This window comes from Lepisosteus oculatus, chromosome 5, assembly GCF_040954835.1.
Source record: "Lepisosteus oculatus isolate fLepOcu1 chromosome 5, fLepOcu1.hap2, whole genome shotgun sequence".
In the NCBI taxonomy this organism is placed as follows: Eukaryota; Metazoa; Chordata; class Actinopteri; order Semionotiformes; family Lepisosteidae; genus Lepisosteus; species Lepisosteus oculatus.
The window spans coordinates 37,584,046-37,606,013 of NC_090700.1; the positions used below are offsets into that span (position 1 = coordinate 37,584,046).

The 21,968-nt window shown below is 39.7% G+C and overlaps 1 protein-coding gene across 1 annotated transcript; it reads right to left on the bottom strand.

Moving 5' to 3' along the window:
• Nucleotides 1-751: 751 nt before the first annotated feature.
• Nucleotides 752-21,287, bottom strand: LOC107076813 (uncharacterized). The gene is made up of 16 exons (XM_069189730.1): nt 21,182-21,287; nt 19,788-19,825; nt 17,114-17,273; nt 15,702-15,811; nt 15,262-15,326; nt 12,250-14,017; nt 11,289-11,624; nt 10,425-10,739; nt 9,538-9,649; nt 9,010-9,128; nt 7,606-7,652; nt 6,139-6,306; nt 3,764-3,878; nt 3,117-3,455; nt 1,397-1,475; nt 752-1,242 (listed from the first exon to the last, which is right to left on the bottom strand). The coding sequence occupies exons 6-16, from the start codon at nt 12,335-12,337 to the stop codon at nt 1,122-1,124; spliced, it is 1,839 nt and encodes a 612-aa protein (XP_069045831.1). The 5' UTR covers nt 12,338-14,017; nt 15,262-15,326; nt 15,702-15,811; nt 17,114-17,273; nt 19,788-19,825; nt 21,182-21,287; the 3' UTR covers nt 752-1,121.
• Nucleotides 21,288-21,968: the final 681 nt, after the last annotated feature.

A 21,968-nucleotide genomic window follows, 5' to 3' on the forward strand; every position in this document is an offset into this window, starting at 1 on the left:
GTTTGAAACTAAGGTCAAAATCGTACGTCCTCTTACTCGTTTCCATTAGAGATAACTAATACCAGTAGAGAATATTACTCATTATCATTACTCATTACTCATCAATCATGGCCTCCTAATAATCCCCATCTATGAATTGGCTTCATTACTGTGCTCTCCTCCCCACTGTTAGCTGATGTGTGGCGAGCGTTCTGGCGCACTATGGCTGCCGTCGCATCATCCAGGTGGATGCTGCACATTGGTGGTGGGGGAGGGGAGTCCCCATTACCTGTAAAGCGCTTTGAGTGGAGTGTCCAGAAAAGCACTATATAAGTGGAAACAATTATTATTATTATTATTATTATTATTATTATTATTATTATTATTATTAGATGATTAAGTCCTTCACTGAACCCCAGTTGTATGTGCACAGACCATTCATGATATAACAGAGAAAAAGATGTATCTTTGCACTGGTTCACAGATTCTCTATTGACTGTGAATGAACAGCATCCCTTGCAGTTGAAGGGAGAAACAGCCCTCTACCTATATCAAGATAAGAACTGACCTCTGTTCACTATTATGGGGAAATGTCATTTTTTTACAGCATGTGCAGAAATCTCCACATATTAATTGCTTAATTCAGTAGCCAGTTAAAGAATTTGGGAATCTTATTGAAATTACGTTGTTATTATGATCCCCTAAAACAGTTAAAGGAGGTGCTATGTTGGTGACAAGGTACCTAGGGTATAGGGTTGACAATCTCAGAGGACTCTAGGCAACTTTTTTATTTTAATATATAACATAAACAAGTTTCAAAATAAGATTTAAGTTTCTTCACAAAGCCAGAATTTTTTTGCAAATACGTGACATTAATTAAGGTTCATAGAATGGACATATAAAAATACCACAGGCTGTACAAAAGATGATGAAAATCACTAGAAAGACAGAATTGCATCTTGTTTCTCAGTGCCTCGCTCCTGGGCCTGTGCTGTTGAGTCAGTGAGGAAGAGGCAGAGGCAGTTTGAACAGACACTGAGCCGTGTGCAGGTCCTGGGAGTGAATTCAGTCCCAGTGTAAAGCTGAGCTGAGGCAGCAGGGTCCCGTGTGTCCAGGTGTGGGCTGTGTTCAGGTACAGGTGTTCAGGTGTGCGCAGCAGGAGGGCAGGTGCGCCTGGTGCCAGTCTGCCAGCAGGTGACAGTCACTGGGCCAGCCAGCATCACACAGAACAGGAGCCAGCGGACAACAGACCACACTGCAATCCTGAGGGAGGGAGGAAGACAGTCGTCACAATTAAGGAAGCAGCAGTTTAAACATGGAGGTAATGATAAATTCTACCATAAATAATTTAATAAATAATAATTTTCATTTTAATTAGAGGAGACAGTCAGTATGAGGCTCTGTAGTTGTAACGGACCCACTGCTCACAGGCGTCGTCTCTCTGGGGTCAGTTGTGTTTTTTTCTGTTTCTTCTGATGATTCATTCGCCCCTGAATCTGTTGAAATAATGAAAGGATACTAAAGAGTCTTTGTTTTTATTTTTTGGAGTCATCATAGTTCTGCAGGTCAGCCCGTGTGTGTTCTCAATGATACAGTACCCTCCCTGCACTGGAACAGTGCACTGGGGACGTTTGCTCACCTTTCATGGTTTTGCATTATGAAAGCTTTCAATTTCAGCTTAGCTTTAAGGCAAACTGTGTTGAAGAAATTGTACATTATATGTCATCAGAGTTGGTAAAACAGTGGTCTCACAGAACTGGAGCCCTAGGTTCAATTCCAGACCAGGAGTGCTATCTGTGTGAAGTTTGTGTGTTCTCTGTGTTTGTGTGGAGTTCCTCTGGGTGCTCTGGTTGACTCCCACAGAGGAAGACCAGTAGGCTAATTGACTTCTGGGGAAATCTGCCCTGGTGTGAGTGTGTGCCCTTCTATGGACTGTTGTTCTGTCCATTGTGTATCCTGCCTTGTGCCAATTGCTTGCTGGAATAAGCTCTGGCTCCCCTCTGACCCTAAATTGGAACATGTGATGTCCATGTGATGAACATGGATGTCATCGGAGCAAAAAGTAAAATTGTTGCGATGAACACTCAAATGAGAGAGCTCTCTTTACCTGACAGAATGGCCAAAGGAGCTTCATTGCTGAAGAACATAAAACATTTTATTGGCAACTCCCTTCTCACCAACTTACTTCACTTTATAGAGAAAGACAGACTACTTTAATCTTCTTTTCTTTCCACTTCAGTAGCTTTGTCATGATGTTGCTTCTAAACCACACCTCTCTACTGACCTACTCCCTTAGAATGAATCAATCCATTACTTAGCACAAGTAGTACAGCTATGTAGTCTAATTTTTTACATTTGCTTGATTCAACGTCTGTTACTAACTCTGTTATAATACAGTACCAATACAGGTACCTGCTAATTTAATAGTAGTTTAAAGCCAGTAGTTGATAAACTTGCTTTTTACTCCAAATATTTCAGGTTTTTAAAAACCTTTGTCATTTATGGCTAACCAGAGTAAAAACAGGTTGTGACATGAACATTGTGAAAGTGACTGCTTTTCTGAATTTACACCATTTAATAATGTTTTTTTTTTACAAACTTACAACAGAGGATTCTTGAAGCAAAGTATTGTTTTTTCCAGGGTATTATAGAGTATCATTTCTCTCAGATTAGGCAGACAGTATTATTCTAAGCATTAGAAAATTATAACCTGCTGAATTGTCTCTTTTACTTCAAATTGTTATAATGTGAATTGAAGTCACAAGCAGAATATAGGTCAGTAATTAAGCCCAGTTTTATATTGCTGTAGAATTACTTTATATTGAATATATTTTTAACACCATAGAAAAACAAGTCTTACAGTTATACATTCTATACAGTATTAGCAGTAAAAATAATAAGTACAGTATTAGCAACCTTAGTTCAACACCTTGTGTGCTGCACTCCATGTTGTAGTATAGCATTGAGCTCAAATTAATTTGACCTTTTCTTCTGTTGTTGAAGGAAATCTTAATATTTAACAGAATTTTTTAACTTTTACTTAGAAAAATAAAACCCTATAATTATATAAATGACAGATAGTAGGAACTGTAATCTTTAACTTTATATGCTGCTCTCCACTGTGAAATACATTTTACCTTTTCTTCTGTTGACCTTGATGTGAACTTGTTCTGCATCATCTGGTCCAGGTAAGGACACTCCACACCAGTAATCCCCTTCATCCCTTTCCTGGAGATCTTTCATGGTGACAGACACCATTGCTTCTGTCTTATTATCACTGATGGAAATCCTGTCATGAGTTGTAGAGTCATCAGTCCTCACCAAAATAGTACAAGTGAGAAGATTGTGTCCTTTACACCAGTATTTCACCTGGTCACTGAGTTGATTTTCGGTGCTATAAGAACACTGGACTGTCATTGTGCCATGAACCCAGCCAGTCACGTCCTTGGAATTCAGCACTATTATTGAATGAGCACCTGTAGTTACAATACAGAGAGAGCAGAGATTTAACAACAGTATCCCTGAAACATTTTTTATTGTATGCGTAGAATATAGATCTTGACATAAACTCCTTTACACATACATGTAGTTACACTTTTGTAAGAACAGAAAATCACATCCTTAGTGTCAAAAGGGGACTTTTCTTTATTAATGAGAGTAAAAGTTAATAAATAAGATTTATTTCAGCTTAAATAGGGAACATTTAAAACTGTAAAATTAGATGTACTTTACATTCTATCACATACACGATGCAGCTGAAAATGCAAGCTGGAAAGTGTTTTACCTGACAGAACGGCCATGATTGCAAGGAGCTTCATTGCTGGTAAAATTTGAAAGTTGTTTTCTGTGCAGTTCCCTGATACTAACTTCCCTTTACAAAGAAAGATTTCATATCCTTCCTATTTGTAACAACAGAGTGGCCTCATTGCTGCTGAGCCACATGATAATCGAATGTACTACACAGCATGAAGATATCTGAAGGGGTTTGAGTGGGGAGAAAAAGGACACGGAAAAGGACTCCTGAGCCACAGGAGAAGCTGAGGAGAAAATGAGCAACAAGAGATCAGCCTCAGCTGTTACAGTGTTTTTGTTCTTTCTACTTTCATAAGCATATGAAAACATTTACAAATGGGAGATGGCAGTTCGTCCCCTCAATCCTGTCTGATAGTAGTGAATTGAAGCAAGAATCTCGCCCAGCTGTTTCTTGAATGAAACCAGGTTTCATCCCCATGGCTGGGTAGCTTATCCCAAAGTCCCACAGCTTTACACCGAGGATCTGGAGTCTTCTTGTTTCTGATACATCTCTTACAAAATATTAAACAAGTAATTGTTTACTATATCTTGCATATAGAGGAAAAGAAAAACTCTGGAGAATCAATGCTCAGGTGTACATGCAGCTTTGTTTATGACGTGAATCTCCTCGGGCAACAAGTCATCCCAGTCACCAACTTCATGGAATGCATATGGAATGTGCAGTGTGTGGAATGCCAGCCATTTATAGAGCTTCTCGATAAGGGGAAGGTTGTCGCCACCTTGTGTCTAATGATGGTATTGCACTCCATCATTCCTCCATCATTCACTCCTCTATGCCTGACTTGGCGGAAAAAACATTTGCGCACTTTAACATTGACTTACTTTTAAATGAAATCAACATTATTTTTACGCAGCAAACTGTTTTTGTGCATTACTCCATCAAACCAGCATTTCCAGCATATTCTAGTCACTTAAAGGCTGCATGAAATAAGTATATAAATGTAAGGCCAGCCGTTGCTTGTGGAGAATAGGCAAGAGCTTGGAAAGGGGCCCTCCTGATCACTATTTGTGGAGAGACTATTATCAGCACCCACCCAAACCTCATTTTACTATTTAAAACAATTAAATAAATGAATTAAATAACTAGAAAACTTTTATTAACCTGCTTTGAAGGAAATGTAATATATTACTTACAAGAAATGAACACGAATTGGACATTTTACAAAGATAACATAATTTAGGATTGAAAGTAGTAACGTGAAACGTGAATCTCTTAACTTCTAGTAAAGTAGCACTAGTAGTAGCATTCAGTGTAGCGGCAGCTGAAACCACACTGATATTGTTATCTTGTTACATCTGAAGTAAAATAAACCACCACACTTACATTCACAACTAATACTATTATCATTTATAACTAACGAGCTTTAACAGTCTAGGTGAGCACAGCAACAACACAAAGAGCCACTAGAAGGAATATTTGTTCACATTTGTACGTGACAATTAAAAAGCATCTGTAGTGTGTGAGGGGACCCCTGGTGGCCTCAGGGTCCTAAGCAGTCCTGCATAAAAAAAACATAAATCCCATATACAGTATGAAAACTAAAAATGAGTTAGGCGCTGTGAGGTCCTCTCCTGAAGTTATTACACACTGCCTCAGTCCTCTCCCTCCGCAGGCTGTCAATGTTGAGTTAGAGATAGAGCAGCTGCTGATCTGACCCTGGATGTGAATTAATTCTCGGTTAAGCTGCTGCTGAGCTGAGGCAGCAGACTCCACAGTCTCCAGATGTGGCTGTGTTCAGACACAGGTGTTCAAGTGTGCCCAACAGGTGATGGTCACTAGCCAGAGAGCACCATACACAGGAGGGGACCATATTGTAATCCTCTGTGAGATCAACACAAACATAGAGGCAGTTTAGCTCTTAGTGCAAGTGTTTTTAACTTTAATATGAGAGCCGAAAATATGCACTTTATTTTTTATGCTAGTATTGTTGTACAGTATGAAGGGTCAAATCATCTTCTCTCTTGAAAGCCTACAAAAGCCACACCTGTATCAGGTTGCAGTACTGTATATAGTATTAATACTGAGAATCAAATATGCAGAAGAAAACTTTAGACAATGACAATGGACAACATACATAACAACATGACTACTACTAATAAAGGTACAGATACTATTACTTATACAGAAATAAATCCCCAAAAGAGCTCAGGGAATTTCTATAATAACCCTTATAGGAAATGTCCTATTATCATTTTGTAAATGACCTCATTGTTTTGCCCTATCCATTTATGAATCTCACCTCCATATGTCCCTCAAACACCTATACTTGTATTACAGTTTCACTGCAATTGACCACAGTAAGATCTCCCATCACTAAAGAGTTCGCCAATCTGACATACCTATTCAGAGCTGTGGTCTGTCTGCACATGGTGGTGCACACACGAGTAGACAACAGACCCCAAAACCGGCTCCATCTTCGTTCTGCAGTCTTCCGTGACAATGTTGGTGTAGATGACCACATCCTCAGATGCCTGTTCTCTCCCCGTGACTGTGCTGTAGATGATCTTGTCTGGCTAGAAGCAAACAGTCCCATGTGATAAGGGATCTAGTCTACACTGTGAGGAGTATAGGATAGAAATTCCCTAATGTGCTTGGTTTGGTTGCAGACATTGTTGCCCTGAATCTCTCTGTTTTCAGTCGAACTGGCTCGTTACAGCTTGAAGGGTGTAGATGTGGAGAAATGTGCTATTTGCCACACAAGACAGGCTTCGTCTGACAATCAAGACATTGGCGTGGGTTCGGCTTAAACTGTTTCATCCTTTGCCAGTCCTGACATCAAGCTGTGGTGTATTGAGAGCTTGGCTCAATTATTGCCATAAACTTGCGGAGGTCAGACATCACCTGTAAAATATACTGTATATAGGCAAGAAGGACAACAAAAAACAGGTTGGTTTATGCTGGGAAATCTGCCTGTGTGTTACACAGGGATCAGCATGACGGTAAACCTACCATTAATTATAAGCAAAACTGAATGTGATTGCCTGTGTAAATACATAGAAATGTCATTGTGCTCTGACCTGCAGTTCTGTCTTTATACAGCCTCTGATATGACTTTCTACTCAAAGTACCAGAAAATAGTCTGCCTTTTATTCTGAGCCCTAGCTTGTGTTTCAGAACCCCTAACCCAGCTGGTAATTTGCTAATGGTACTTTTTTCAAGATTGCAGTGTTTTTGGAGAGATCAAGTTAGATAATAGTAGGAAAACAAATCAATAGAAAAATGTGGCCTTTGGGGACCTGAGATCAATTAGAAATCTAATTAAACTAATCATTTGCTCAATTTAGGGGTTCAATTAAGGAACTCAGAGCTCAACGGGAGCAACAAATTGGGAATTTTGTGGGTCTCGCCATATGGAAGCCTTGATGTGCAGTGCAGGAGCAGTGAGGACATTACAGTGGCATTGGACAGGAGCAGTAGGACAGTGAGGTCACTACAGTGATGACAAACAGGAGTAGTAGGACAGTGAGGTTATTACAGTGATGACAAACAGGAGTTAAAGGGCAGTGAGGTAACTACAGTGATGTAAGACAAGAGCAAGAGGACAGTTAGGTCATTGCAGTGATGACAAACAGGAGCAGGAGGACAGTGAGGTCATTGCAGTGATGACAAACAGGAGCAGGAGGACAGTGAGGGCACTACAGTGATATCAGACAGGAGTAGGAGGATAGTGAGGTTACTACAGTGATATCAGACAGGGGTAGGAAGGCATTGAGGTTACTAGAGTGATATCAGACAGGAGTAGGAGGGCAGTGAGGTTACTAGAGTGATATCAGACAGGAGTAGGAGGGTAGTAGCCAGTGGCTGATTCTTACTTCGTTGGTGCTCATGGAGTTCAGACTTCTTTGTTTTCTTTCACCTCCTGGAAAGGAAAAGAACCAGAAAGATGTTTTAAATTTACCTATGAGATTCGTAAGTCAACAAGTCATAAAAAGCATAGCTCCTAATTTTCCCTTTTGGCCAAACAACCCATCAGCAGCACTGTCTTACTGGACATCTACAGTACGGCTGAGGCTCATTTGTGTTCTTCATTTGCTGCACCACTGGGTGGCACTCTCCCACCCCTGGACCACAATTTGCAGACCAAAGGCCCAACATGGGGACTGGGAGCACTGTGCTACAATAGGTGGCATCCTTTGCATGATTCATTAAAACAAGGGTCTGAGTACTTGTTTATTAAAGACTCCATGTCAGTGTTTCTAAGAGTGAGAGTGTTAACTTTGATTACTTAGCTCAGTTTCACCCTGGGATTGTCTCAGTGTTCCCTGTACCTTTGTTAGTGAAGCAGTTTCTCTCTCCCCCCGATCTGCTGTGTAGTGGGGCTGCTGGGATAGAATAGCTACCCTTGATCAGCCAGGTGGGAGTAGTATTTCAGGGGTGGATAAAGTGGGAATCCTCCTATACAGTACATGTAAAGCACTTTGGGATCCTTTTGGATACAAATGCTAAATAAATTCAAGGAACATTTTTTTTGTTTCAAACCATAAGGAAGCTCTGAAGCACAGAAAACGATTCTTCTTATTATTATTATTATTATTATTATTATTATTATTATTATTATTATTATTATTATTATTATTATTATTATTATTATTATTACGTAATTCTTGTCACATTATCTTTGTTCACCTGTCCATTGCTCTATATTCCCCAGTTCAGTAAGTTATGCTAATGTTACATTGATGTTCCTAGCTGATTGTAATAACTGGAATGTAGATTGCCTACAGGAAATATCAGGACATTGATTTCCAATACAAAAGGCTCAGGGACTTTGTAAAGTTCTCTGATTGCAGGGGACAGACTGTCTTTATAGGAAAGAGGAAGGTTTTGCAGAGTTGGACTTGACCTGAACAGGATGTGTTAGTTACATCCGCACATTTCAACATATCTAAGTAGCGTCTTCCTGTCGGTTCAGAAATTATCAGTAATCTTGGACATATAGTGTTTGCTCAGATAAGCAATTCTAAGAATATTGCACATTAGTGTCTATAAAATGTCCACTGTATGGGTTTTGTACTGATATACTATACTATAACCATTTCTCTTTTCTTTCATGTACCTCATAAAATAGAGAGTATAACATAATCTGCAATGATGAAATTCTTGAAAATCATATTTCCATAAACGAGCCATATATGTTTGGAAAAATGCTGTAAAATGAAATGTGAATGCTGGACATACTGTATGAAAGTGGATGAGCGCGTGAGCACTGCAGATACCTTGTTTAGCCCGTTTCACCTTCACTGCCACACAGACAGAGGACATAACTAACAGGAACAGCATCACAAAGGAGCCAATCAGGGTCTGAAGAATGAGGTCACTGCTTACAGCTAGGCTGCTAGGGCAAGAGCATGAATTGAAATAATGCTGTTAAAAGGGCAGAGTTTGCTGCAAGTGTCACTGAATTGATTCATATGTAACACAAACAGCAGCAAGTGGCTGCTACAGTAATGAACTTTGGAATCTGTTGCCTGCCAAGATAACATTTTTCAGTAATATATGGCTTACACATTCTGTATTTCATTAACACTGTAAAGTGTTTAAAAAGTGTTACAAAAAGGTTATTAAACCATAGCAAAATATGGATATGAACGCAGATATTGTACTTTGTGGTATTAAGATGTTTTAAGCTCCAGTGCTTTATACATGCATTCTTACTTTAACCGTCTGAATTGTATAAAATATTTGTAAATGATATCTTAACATAAAGTGTACCACAACACTTGTGTTCAGAATTGTGACTGTACCTCGGCTCAGGAGACCCCTCTGCCTCATGGTGTCTCAGGCTGTGTCCTCTTGTGGACATGGTGTCTACAGCCGCTGCTGTAGAGGGGGGATACGGTGTTACTGCTGTTTGTCCTGTTGGAGTGAACACAGTCCCTTAGTTTCTTCTGCTGCTGTTGTTGCTGCTGTGCTGTTTCGTTCACTTTGCAGTGGGTTTATCTGCATTTCCTGTACATTACATGAGTATGATTCTTTTTTTCCTGACTAATGATTGACATCAAGTGCCTCAACTGGGCAAACGAGATGATGCAACCACTTGTGTAGCCCCTGTTTCAGTACGTAATGGTGCAGCACGTGACTTAGTTACCACTGACTCTACAAATTGGGATTTAGATTGCTTAGTTTAGGAAATACCAGGACATAGATTTCAAATTTAAATACAGTGCTTAAAATGCTGAGCTTTTTAAAGCATGGTGGCTTCATAAGGATTTCTCACTGCAGGGGACAGTGTGGCTTTATTGCAAAGAGCTAAGTAGTACATTTGGGCTAAATTAGAGCTGAACAGGATGTATTAGTCACATCCATACATTTTAGCATTGATAAGCCAAGTAACACCTTCCAGTGGTTCCAGAAATTGTCAGCAATCTTAGACTCCCTGTACAGTACATTTTTTACCAATATAGCAAAAAAGAGCTATACAGTGCAACAGCCTGCTAGGAGAGCTACATTTCACATCTTCTTTAAGCCATTTTGTGTTAGATTAATCAATTTTCTTGATGGGAAGGGATCTTTACTAGTAGTGGTAGTTTAATTTGTTGTTTTGCTCTTGTGCAAAGCAAATCTTGTCACAAGACCTCTATCAATTGAGCACCTCAGCTGTATGATTTTGATGCTGAAAGGAGGCCCTTACCTTTAATTACTGTTAACTGCATTTGTTCCATTATATCCAGTCCAGCCTGCTTTATTCCACACCAGTACACATCCTCATCATCCCACTGAAGGTTGTGTGTGGTTACAGTGAAAACATTCTGATCTCTGTCATCAGAGATATAAACCCTGGTCTGAGCTGATCTGCCTTCATTCGTTCTGGCCAGAATCTTGCAGGTTAACCAATTGTCACCTCTGCACCAGTATTTATCACTGTCTCTGAAATTCGGGCTGTACTGGCACTCCACTGTCACAGAGTCGCCCAGATGTCCAGTCTTGTCTTGAGGGGCCTTTAATCCTGAAAATGAAGCTCATTAATGAACCACCACTACAATCACACATGAGGTTTTAATGGTGAAGATTATTTTTTTAAATGACATAGGGCGCAAAATGTCAAAGGCATCTAGTGATGTCACCTGACAGCTCCTGCATCCTGGGTAAATTCATTCATTCATTCCAACCTCTTGTTTGCTCAGGGTGTCAAAACCAGAGCAGGGATGCTTAAGAGACTACTTAAAAAGGAATTGTAATTGTGCTTTTCTTGGTCTTAGAGTTGGAGTACTCTTCCAAAACAGCATTCAGGAGATTGAGGGCAGACAACAAAACTTTTTTTTAAATGAAACTTTTTATGAACCAAACGTCAACTTTTCAAAATGGAAAATCAGGTTGTGATAGAAAGACACTAAATGAAAATTCAGTTAATAGATTAACTACTAATTGATTGTTAAATTAATTTATAATTAATTATTACATTGTTAATTAATTATTACAATTAGCTACATATTATTTCAATTAAAAGCAAGCATTCTTTTTATGACTTTGATTTTATCTTGTCCCTGCTGCTTACCTGCTGTAACACTGATTTGCAACCTGTGCTTCATACTGGTCTCATCTCTTGCAATTCCACACCAGTAGAATCCTTCATCCTCTTTCCTCAGCTTGTTAATGGTGATGGACAAGAGGCCAAGCCCATTGTTATCAGTGATGGAAATCCTCTTGTCTTTAGAAAGCTGGCTTCCATTTGTTTGTGCTATGATTGCACATGAGCGTACATCATAACCTCTGCACCAGAATTTCACATCCGTCTGAAACCTGGTGTCGTACTGGCACTGCACAGTAATTGCTGCTCCTATTATGGTATTCTCTTTGGCTGGCCCCAGAATTGGAACACTGGCACCTGCAACTGAAATAAGACATCAACTTAAACTCTACATAAAAGACAAATTGATGCATGGGTTGAGTTAAAGCAGAGGAAAGGTCTTTGTGGGTTTTGCAGAAACCCTTTTAAAAGTCTTCTCACAGCCTGGAAAGGAATTGAAGAAAATTGAGCAAAAATATGTGTATATCTTCTGTTCTCATCAAAGACTAGGCTTAAATGTACTGTAATTTGAAGAATAGTGTATCGAACACATTGTAGAGATGTAATAAATTGCTTTATTTAAGATAATTTCTAATAGGTGAAGAATATAGTGCAGTATCGTCTGTAATCTTAAGGATAGCAGGGATCCAATTAAATTGTGACTAATTGGCATTTATTAAGAACTTGTGATTTCTTATTGAAGAAATCTAGATCTTTTCTAGAGTTGAATAACCATTTAATATCTTTGACTAAATGTCAAGTGTTCCAAGATCAGATTTATGTACATCTTTAAAAAATCTAGCCACTGTTCATAACATGGAGATTAATTTATTTCCACTAGTGTTGTTGGTTGTTGTTTATAACTAGTAACTGTATACAGAAATCTATGCACACACACAGTATAAAAAATGTTAATTCGAATTTAAAAACAAAAAATTGAATTTCTTACCAAACAGTATGAGACAGAAAATCATGTTCTCCATGATGGCAGAGTAGACGTCTGGTCTGGTCTGTGTTTCCTCCTTCCCGTGTTTCATTTGTTTTCATATTAGTGTGAACTCGCTACCTCTTTCACTATGTGTACGATTTCAGTCAGAACCTTTCACTTCAAGAGCCACGTCACTGTTTTCAATGCACAAGCATTGTGACAATGTAGTGTGGGCTCCAGGGAAAATGTTTTTTTTTAATTCTGCTAAATAGAGATGATCATGAACATAGTGGGAAGACGTAATATAATTCAAATCAAAGACACTTTAATATTTTATTGACTGAGGTGTCATGAGTGTTACAGCCCAGCCTACCTCATTTGTGATGTGTCCTGTAACAAACCTGTGCCCAGTTTTCCCATTCTGTGTTCACACCAAACATACACTTTGTTTTGTCACAGAATCCTGGGACGTGTCTTGGGATTACCCATACCTCTCTTTGTTATGCAGTGTTTTCACTTGTCATCACTGTGTTTTCCTACTGCATTTCCTGCCCTTTTATCATTCTTTTTACAATAATTAAAAATTTTATTTTTATAATTTACATTTTATGATGTCCCTGTTGGTTACCTGCACTAACTGATCTGTAGCTTGTGCTCAGATTGTGCTCATCTCTCAAGTCAGAAATTGTCTATACTGATTTCAGAGTATGTATGAATACTAATTTTTGATACATGTGACCTTTACGGTTGATTAATGTTAGAAATAATTAATCTGGCATTAAGCAAGAGACTGTTTTGGTGTCTGACATGTTTATTGTCATTGCCTATTTAACAGTTTTGTTTTACACATTTGTTTTCCACGCTGGGGTTATTGATGCCAGCCTGTTACATAGTGTGATTTATAGATTCATAAAAAGGCCTTAAAACAAGCATAAAAAAAACAGTCCAAAATGGTATTTTTCGCACGAATAAGGCAGTGTACTGTAGTGATGAGGGGCTCCAGGTTCTGGAATGGAGGGTCATGGTTTCAGATCTTGGGTGATATGTTGCTGTTATACTCTCAAGCAAGGAAAATAACTGTTACTGTACATAAACTGGTCTCCAGTTTGAAATTACAAATAAGACATAACTGGTAAGACAAAAGAATAAATAAACTGCTTTGAGTCTATAAAAATACAGACTAGCTGAATGCTCCAGTTCATGTGTCATGTGTGTCTTACATTGCCTACAGCGCAGTCTAGGAAAGCAAAATGAGTCATATGATGGATCATGGGAACTCATAATACACTGACGATTTCAGCCCTTTTCTACTCGGTTTTCTCTTGGCCTCGATCCCAGATTGCACAAGATGTTGGATGTCTATCTGATCTCATGGTTGTAGGGCCCTGATCGCTCCTGGAGGAAAAATAATCCACTACAGTGTTTGGCCACGGTGGATTTTTCCAGAGACAAACTAAAGACCGTTGAGTCGAATGATATTGGATGAGGATGAGAGCCCCTCTTGTAGACAAACCCCCGGTCATTGTTACCGTCCAGTTTGCAGATTCTGGATGGTTGATTCTCTGTGTCTCTCACATTTCTCCTGGCCTCATGCGGTCCAACACAGTGGTCCACAGGACAGCACAGCTCACCTCGTCTGGGCTATAGCTGCGTATTCAGTCCCATCAGGACAGGAGATGCATGCTGGTTTTCTGGCCTCATTAGTCACCTCGGCATAGGTAATGCAGCTTTCTGACTCCCGCCTGGAATTCCGAAATTGGATATTTGCATACGTTGTATTTTCCCCAGCCTACAGAGAAAAAAAGCACAATGTACTGTACCACGTTGTTGAGTGACAAACATCTGCTATCGTGGACTTTCTGACAAAATTCCTGGTAGACAGAATGTTTGGGTACTAATTGGAAAAGATTAGTTTTAATACAGACAGGAACCAGGGGAAAGCAAAAAATAATTAAAAAAAATATTTCTAGATTTCTGTAACGTGCATCAGGATGTCCACAAGAAATTCTTTTCTGATGTTTCAAATTTGATGTCCCCCTCGTGTGGTATGCACCAGTTATTGCTGATCCTTTTTTTGTCACTGCAGTTGTTGAGAAAGCACAGAGCTGTGGTGCAGCGTGGAAGCTGTTTAAGGAGGCTGTGTCAATTGCAACACAGCTTCGACTCACTAAACATTTTCCTTCATGCAAAGAGTTTTTTAATTGTTTTAAAGGAGAAAGACCATTGCCCCTAAATTGTTTTGAAAAGATTTGTTAAGAAATGTGTAGTATTTTTTAACTGCACTTAGAAATTGTTAGAAATTAATTTAAAAAAAGAAATTTCTAGCTGGCTCATTCAGTTAGGATATCTACTCAAAGCCTGAGTTTTGTCCGGTGGTCTAGACTGCCTGGGCTTAAGCCTAGGCTATGACATTAGACTACAATGGCCAAGATTTCCCTAGGGGAAGTAAGAGAAGTATTTATCAGTCATGCTAACTCAAGTGTGCTCTGGAGAAGGGTATCTTCAGCTTGTGGTGTGTTGTGTAGCTTGCTTGCAGTGCTGTCACTGTGTGTTTCCTCCAAGCTAGTGAGAGGGTTACAGGGGTACCGCAAGTTGTTTCTCAGTTTCAGATTCCAAATCAGTAGGACTAAAAATACAATGAATTAGTCATTCTTGATTAAACATTGACAAAAGGGCACTATTGAAACCTTAACCTAAGAATACACTCTACACTGTGCACACGTCTGTTAAATATTTTATAGGTATTAAAGTATTCTCTGGAATTCCCAGTTTAATTAGCAGCTGAGACCGTGTCAAAGTGGCATATTTAGTCACTGATTCTTATACTGTGAGTTTCTAAATATTTGTATCCCTAAACAATGTTAATTCGTCTGATGATGTGAAAAATGCCTTTGCTTTTGGCTGCTTGTATAGATCCGCCACTTAAAAAATAGCCTTGAGGCTATTTAATATCCGGCCTGGATAATAAGTCCTGGAGGATGAAGGTGTCCTTAGTTTAGCCATCAGCTGGGACACAACAGGGAAGCTCCATACCTGTCTGCTGTCCACATTCACTGCTGAGCTGGAGTCTCCCTCCTGTCCTCCTTCCTCAGGCTTTCCTGCAGTAGAAATCCAAACCGAGCTGCAGTCAGTGACTGGACAGAGCTTGAATCTCCGCTTGTCCATTACCCCTCTCGATCTGAACAGGTTATATTGTGTTCAGTATTCTTTACGTAGCCATGCTGCTGCCATGAAGCATTTCATGACATCTGTACAACAGAAAGGTCAGAACCAAGCTGAGGCTCCTTCAGCCCGTTGGGTTCATTCGGTTCCACTGCCAGTACTGCTGGCACTCGGTTCAAACCCCTCCACTAACTCATTCCCCTGATGTCTTCAGGAGGCAGGTGGGCACCAGAGGACTTGGTGAAAACCCTTAAACCATGGGCAGTTTTAGAGAGCAGATTGTAAAGTGTGACTGACAGGTAAACACTCACCCAGAACCTTGTTTCTCCTCTTTAGAGTGAAGACAACAACCACAATCACCACTAGGATAACAACCGTAGTGCAGGACAGTCCAATTATGATACTTTCCTCTGTACTTATCCTGAGAAATGAATAAATAAGTGTTTGAATGAATGGAAATCACATATATTTATCAACCTCTGACCTAGGAATTAGTCGCAGACAAAGCCCCGACAATGCAGTTGTGATCAAAGCAGAGCATTTACACATATATTTTGGGTTTAACCTGCTTGGCTTGAGAGATGACGGCCTGGCCATGTGGACAAGATAGTCTGAGCCTCACCATCAGAAAGGCAGTGGGGTTTGGGATAGCGAGGGGGTGCTACTATGAGGAACTCTGGGTTAGAACAGTCTACATGTTGCGTATTTGTACTGAAGGGAGCTGGTGAGGGGCAGGAACTGGGGTTGCTTTCTCCAAACGTTTGTCATAAAGCCCAATCACTTTTAACTGATAAATCATATTGAGTTGCAGACCTCAAGTACCCAGGAGGAGGTGCCATTTCCTGTCTTGTGGTTTCTCTGAGGATTTTAAAAATCCTTTTAAAAAAATCAATTTAAAAAATCAGCCTTATATGCCACAACATTTGTATGCTTTTTTGAAAGGTTACATAATGTCTTTTTACTGAATAAACACAGGTACATGGCATCGTAGGAATGACGCACACTAGCCTCTGCAAGACATTTGAGTTTTATCTTTTTTCTTTTGGGTTCAAGGGTTCAAAATTCCAGCGGCTAGGGCAAGTATTGTAAAGCTCAATCAATTATTCGATCACTACTTTATTGCCACTCAACAATCTACAACATAAACAAGAGGACTTGTAAAATAGCTATTTTAAATTGGCCATTAAACATTTAAGTTTATAATGCAATTAATTAGTGGGCTAACTGCATCTCGCAGGAGCAAATACACTGATAAAAGTTCATGATCATGGATTTGTTTAAAAGATGAATACTTATGGCTACAAGAAATTTAAACCGCTTCTTGTTTTTGGTGTTATATCTTTTCTGCTCAATGACTATGGTGTTTGTGTAAGACTTGTAAAGTGTCAGTTCTAATCTGGAGATTTTAAATTTGGGACTTGTTTCTCATTGACAGAGAAATTTCAGTTGTTGTTTATTTTTTTGTTTTAAACAGAGTGAGCTCCACACCAGACGAAAGAAAAATGCTTTGAGGGAAAGTTCTGTAGGGTTTTACCCTTACACTAAATGAGCGTTAAACACTTTTTAATTTTTTGATAAAAAAATGACAAAATGCAGAGCTTTGGTCAATTAATTATCAAAAACAAACCCTTTTGAAATGGCTTTAAAAAGCATAAGCTTTAGAATTTTAGACCATGGTCCAGAGTTTTTCTTTCTTTTGAAAAGTCTTAAATGACTAACTTACCCAGGAGATGGTGTTGCAGGAATAGGGGTTAATGCCTTGGGGGTAGTTGTTGGGATCGTGGTGGTAGTAGCTGTAATAGTTGTAGGAGTTGTAATAGTTGTAATAGTTGTAGAAGTTGTAGTAGTTGTAGTAGTTGTAGTTGTTGGTTTTGTGGTTTTTACTGTATACAAAAGGTACAAGAACAATTTGAATGGGGCTTCATAATTCTGGATGGCTTTCATCAAGAATACATGTGTTTAGCCCATTCCGCTCTGAGATCTATTCTTGTTATCTAGACACACTGGCATCCCTGTGACAAACCACACCTTCTCCACACAACTGAGAAGCCTGCTACACATAACTGCCTCCCTGTGCAGGAGTATGTGATGTTCTTGGGTGTTATGGCATCATACCTGGCTCTGTGCTGTTATTGCATATAACCATTACCAGGCATCCTTGGCTAAGAAAAACAATACTTTGTTTTCTTATTGTTTCTTCTTGCAATGCACTTCAAACTATCCTCTTTTTTCTGGTGATTTTCTAGGTTCAAAGAAAGCTTCTTTCTCATAGCCATAAGAAGTCTGCACGCCACCTCTTAATGCCTAGTTCTTCTATCACTGCTTTAGTATTGAACTCACAATACTGTCACTACTTGGGTTTTGCATATTGCTGTTATGTGATTGCTGTTAGAGATTTCAGTTGTAAACCCCTCTAATGTAAACTGCTGCTTTTGTATTCATTAATAATCTCAAGTACTGTAAATTGCTGCTAACCATAAGTTCATGCTACTTTCCACTATGTTGTTAACATGGAACATATTGCTATTGCTTAATGTGATGTAAATCTGCTCTGTCATTTGTCATGTGAGGAAACACACAAGTAAGCATTCCATTGTACTCAGGTACTCAGGTACATATTGTCACGCCCTCTGGAGCCAGAGGGCGCTCCTACTCTGTCCTGTCCCTAGTTTCCTGCCTACTGCCCTTCCGGTCCCTCTCTTAACCCTTGGGCTATATATCTCCGGGTCTTGCACTCTGCCCTTGCTCAGCATTGACGTTCGGATGTCCCGAGACCCGCCTAGCACCAGGTCGCCCCACGTCCGCTACCAGAGGACATAGGTTTCTAGACGGCACTCCTGAACTCTTTGCACTAACGAGCCCGGGCCTTTTTCCCGTTCCGCCGCTACGCATATGGGTCTTTATCCGCTCTCCTGCTCTCCACGGTTAGTCCCTTTGGACGTCCGTGACACATATGACATTAAATTTGAAACTTGGAACATTGTAGCAAAATTTGCAGAAACATTAGAGAAGATATTACTTGGTGAACATTAATATGTTATTAGTATGTCAGAATGTTGCCAAACGTAACGGCAGGAAATTAATATTACACTGTGCCTCTGAATAGATTGCAAGAACAAGTGTTACATTGCCACAGACTTGCCAACAGAATTGTTAAGTGACTTCCACATTATTTGCTTGGCTGAGTGGTTGTCACGTTTTTGATGGAGTCTGCTCATATTGTTTCACTTCAGCAAAACATAATTTGCCAATTTGATGTCATTCCTGTTGTGTAATGCTTTGGACATTACAAAGAGTCCAGGAATCAAGCCTTTTCTAACCTTCCCAGCAGCCATATCACCCTGCAACTCACAACTGGCAGCCCACTGAAGCTCAGCAGGTGTGAGCCTGGTCAGTACCTGGATGGGAGACCTCCTGGGAAAAACTAAGGTTGCTGCTGAAAGAGGTGTTAGTGGGGCCAGCAGGGGGCGCTCACCCTGCGATCCCTGTGGGTCCTAATGCCCCAGTATAGTGATGGGGACACTATACTGTAAACAGGCGCCGTCCTTCGGATGAGACGTAAAACCAAGGTCCTGACTCTCTGTGGTCATTAAAAATCCCAGGGCGTTTCTCGAAAAGTGTAGGGGTTGAAGAAAGATGTGAAGACGGGGGTTTGAATTTAATCCTTTCTGTAGGGGGTTTAGACTTCCAAGTCACAAGCAGGGGTTTATGGCAGAAAAGGGGGTTAACTGATAAGGATTGCAGATGCCAGCTAGGAACCCCCCTGGGTGTAATGTTAAACTGACCATTTGCCCAGAACATAAACTGGCCAAATACCATGAACCCCCCTCTTTACCATCATACCGAGTGACGTCAGAAACGGAGAAGAAAACACTATATAACCCAAAAGTTTGTAACAGTACGTTGAACAATACTTCGGTTTTGTTGTTTCTTGCGGGAAACAAGACTTCGGCTTTATTGTTCCTTGCATGCAATAAACTCATCTGTTTTACTTCATCTCGGGATCAAGAACCTTATTTCTTCTGTTACAACAGGGTGTTACCCCGGCGTCCTGGCCAAATTTCCCATTGGCCCTTAACAATCATGGCCTCCTAATAATCCCCCTCTATGAACTGGCTACATCACTCTGCTCTCCTCCCCACTGATAGCTGATGTGTGGTGAGCGTTCTGGCGCACTATGGCTGCCGTCGCATCATCCAGGTGGATGCTGCACATTGGTGGTGGTGGAGGGGATCCCCATTACCTGTAAAGCGCTTTGAGTGGGGTGTCCAGAAAAGCGCTATATAAGTGTAAGCAATTATTATTATTATTATTATTATTATTATTATTATTATTATTATTATTATATGTGGCAGTTAAGCATTTTCATCACTCTTTTTATTTGATCTTGTTCTTACCTTTGGACAATCCGCCCCCCATTATTGTCTCGTATGTCCTGTGTGGGTAAAGTATGAGTCATTTAGAGAGAATACAATTTATAATGATGAATTCTAACATATAGCTCTTGAACTAAATCTGTGTTGCCTTAGTTTATCACTTTCATAAATACTTTTCCTGAAATTGTATGTCAGGAAAGTTGATAGAACTGGGTGCCTCTGTCCATCCTTTTAATGCATAAACAAAATAATTAATGACATTAATTTGTGCCAAAAAGCACAGGTTTAAAGAAAACCCAAATGGTCCTGCACAACCCAGCATTCAGTTATGTTTTCTCTCCCACATGATCACAACCTGCAGTGAGCTTCAATGTCAATTATGAGCTGAACCTCTGTAGTGGGTTGAACAAGAGCTTTTATGATTCTGGTTTGTCATGGGAAAAGAATTTCAGATGCAATCATGCTAGCTGATTAAATAGTTATCCCCAACAGCCTTAAAATTCCCATGCAGTGAAGGAAAAGCTATAAACAAACATGTTTTTCCTGTTGAATTTGCATAGGGCCTCGGATTTCTCTTCAAGACATTCACCGGGCCATTCAGGCAGCCCTATGTCAGGTAGTTCCGTGCTGAATGAAAGGGTAACAGCACTGCAGGCAACATCAGCTCCAGCAGCAAGGCTCATCCCTGACAGCCCAGTGCTGCCATGTCTACTGACCCATTGTGCTCCTCCTGGAGCTGTGCTGAATGAGCTGTGGGACACTCTCTGAGCTGCTCCCTGCTCGTTTTGAAATGCAGGTTTGAACTTTCCTTATGAAGTTCACAGGCTTTTGAAGTCAATTAATGGATCAGCTGACACTCTAGATGACCTTACCATGGGCATTCTTCACAACCACCAAATAATTCTTCGTTTCACTCTGCAGTACTCACAAAACAATTCTTAACTACACAAATACAGTATACACAGATATGATTTAAACAAGTTAAACAACATTGTGTTTCTTTTCAGCATGGAATGAACCTTTACTTGTTCCTTTGCAGCCTGCGCATGCTGATGAAGTTACCTACTTGTATTATTTAAATGTGTGCGTTCCACTATGATATTTTGGTTGAAATTCAAATACAAATTCATTCCTTTCATTTTAGTTTTCTGAATTTCATTTCTCCCCATTTGCCTTCATTTACACAGTGTGTTATTCTATCATACAATAAGTAATAAAAGGATCACGGATATCACAAATGTTTTTCATTCATGTTGAAAACAGCTATGCATTGAATTAAGGAAATCAAGTTTCAGGTTAGTACTTGTTTTTAAAAAGACATAACTGTTTATAGGAGAGATTACAGGCAGGGAAAAAAAATCAACCTAGATGGACTGAGTAAATACCTTCATGTTAAAATAATAATGTGCTCTTACCTTAAAGACTCACAGCACTTTTGTTCTCCAACCAACTATTGTGCACTATAGCTCAGTGCTATTGCAGTTTACTGTGCAGTTGATCTTTTATGACTTCCCTTTTTAAAGCGTTTTGCATATCTCTCACACTTCAGTAGGTTTGCAATATTTTGTGCAATAGTGTACACTGTACTGTACGAATCTCTTGAAGAAGGGAACAGCACAGAATTTGAAAACGCATCACGTCAGTGTGATTATGGCTTGTAACAAACAGATTCTGCTGCTGTGGATGTGACCCCTGATGGCAGAAAGTGCTGATTAATATCTTTTACAATTTTGAATGACTGGTTATGTTTTTATTGTGTACGCATGTAGTTTGGAATATGATGTGTTGTACTTGGGGAATGATTACCTGCAGTTGTTCTCCTCTGGAAAGCCCACCTGTCAGAGTCACTCATATTTTGACAGGTTTCCATCTCTACAGTGTCTTACAGGTGAGCTTTGATTGGAGGAGCAGGAGGAGCAGTGCATACTTCACTGATGCCACCAAGAGACCACAGTTTTTGAAGCACCACTCTAATATTGGATTAAGCTTTCAGTTTAGATTTTGTTAAGGTTGAAACAGAAAACAGGAACCTTACTGATTTTCTGCATTGCAACTACATGGACCAAAAATATCTCTTTGCAGGTCTCAATAGTGATAACTGGGTGAAATAAACCCGTTTCTCTGCCCCCCCCCCCCCCCCAGATTTTATTTTTCTCCCTTCTGTAAAAGTTGTGTTCACTTTACTTGCACTTGAAGTTTTTT

Bases quoted from the DNA above. Each gene is read 5' to 3' on its own strand.
- LOC107076813 (XM_069189730.1), bottom strand. From the start codon at position 12,337: ATGAAACACGGGAAGGAGGAAACACAGACCAGACCAGACGTCTACTCT. The intron at 11,625-12,249 runs GTAAGAAATTCA...GTCTTATTTCAG, and splicing joins TTTCTGTCTCATACTGTTTG to TTGCAGGTGCCAGTGTTCCA. The intron at 9,650-10,424 runs GTAAGGGCCTCC...TCACTCCAACAG, and splicing joins GCAGTTAACAGTAATTAAAG to GACAAACAGCAGTAACACCG.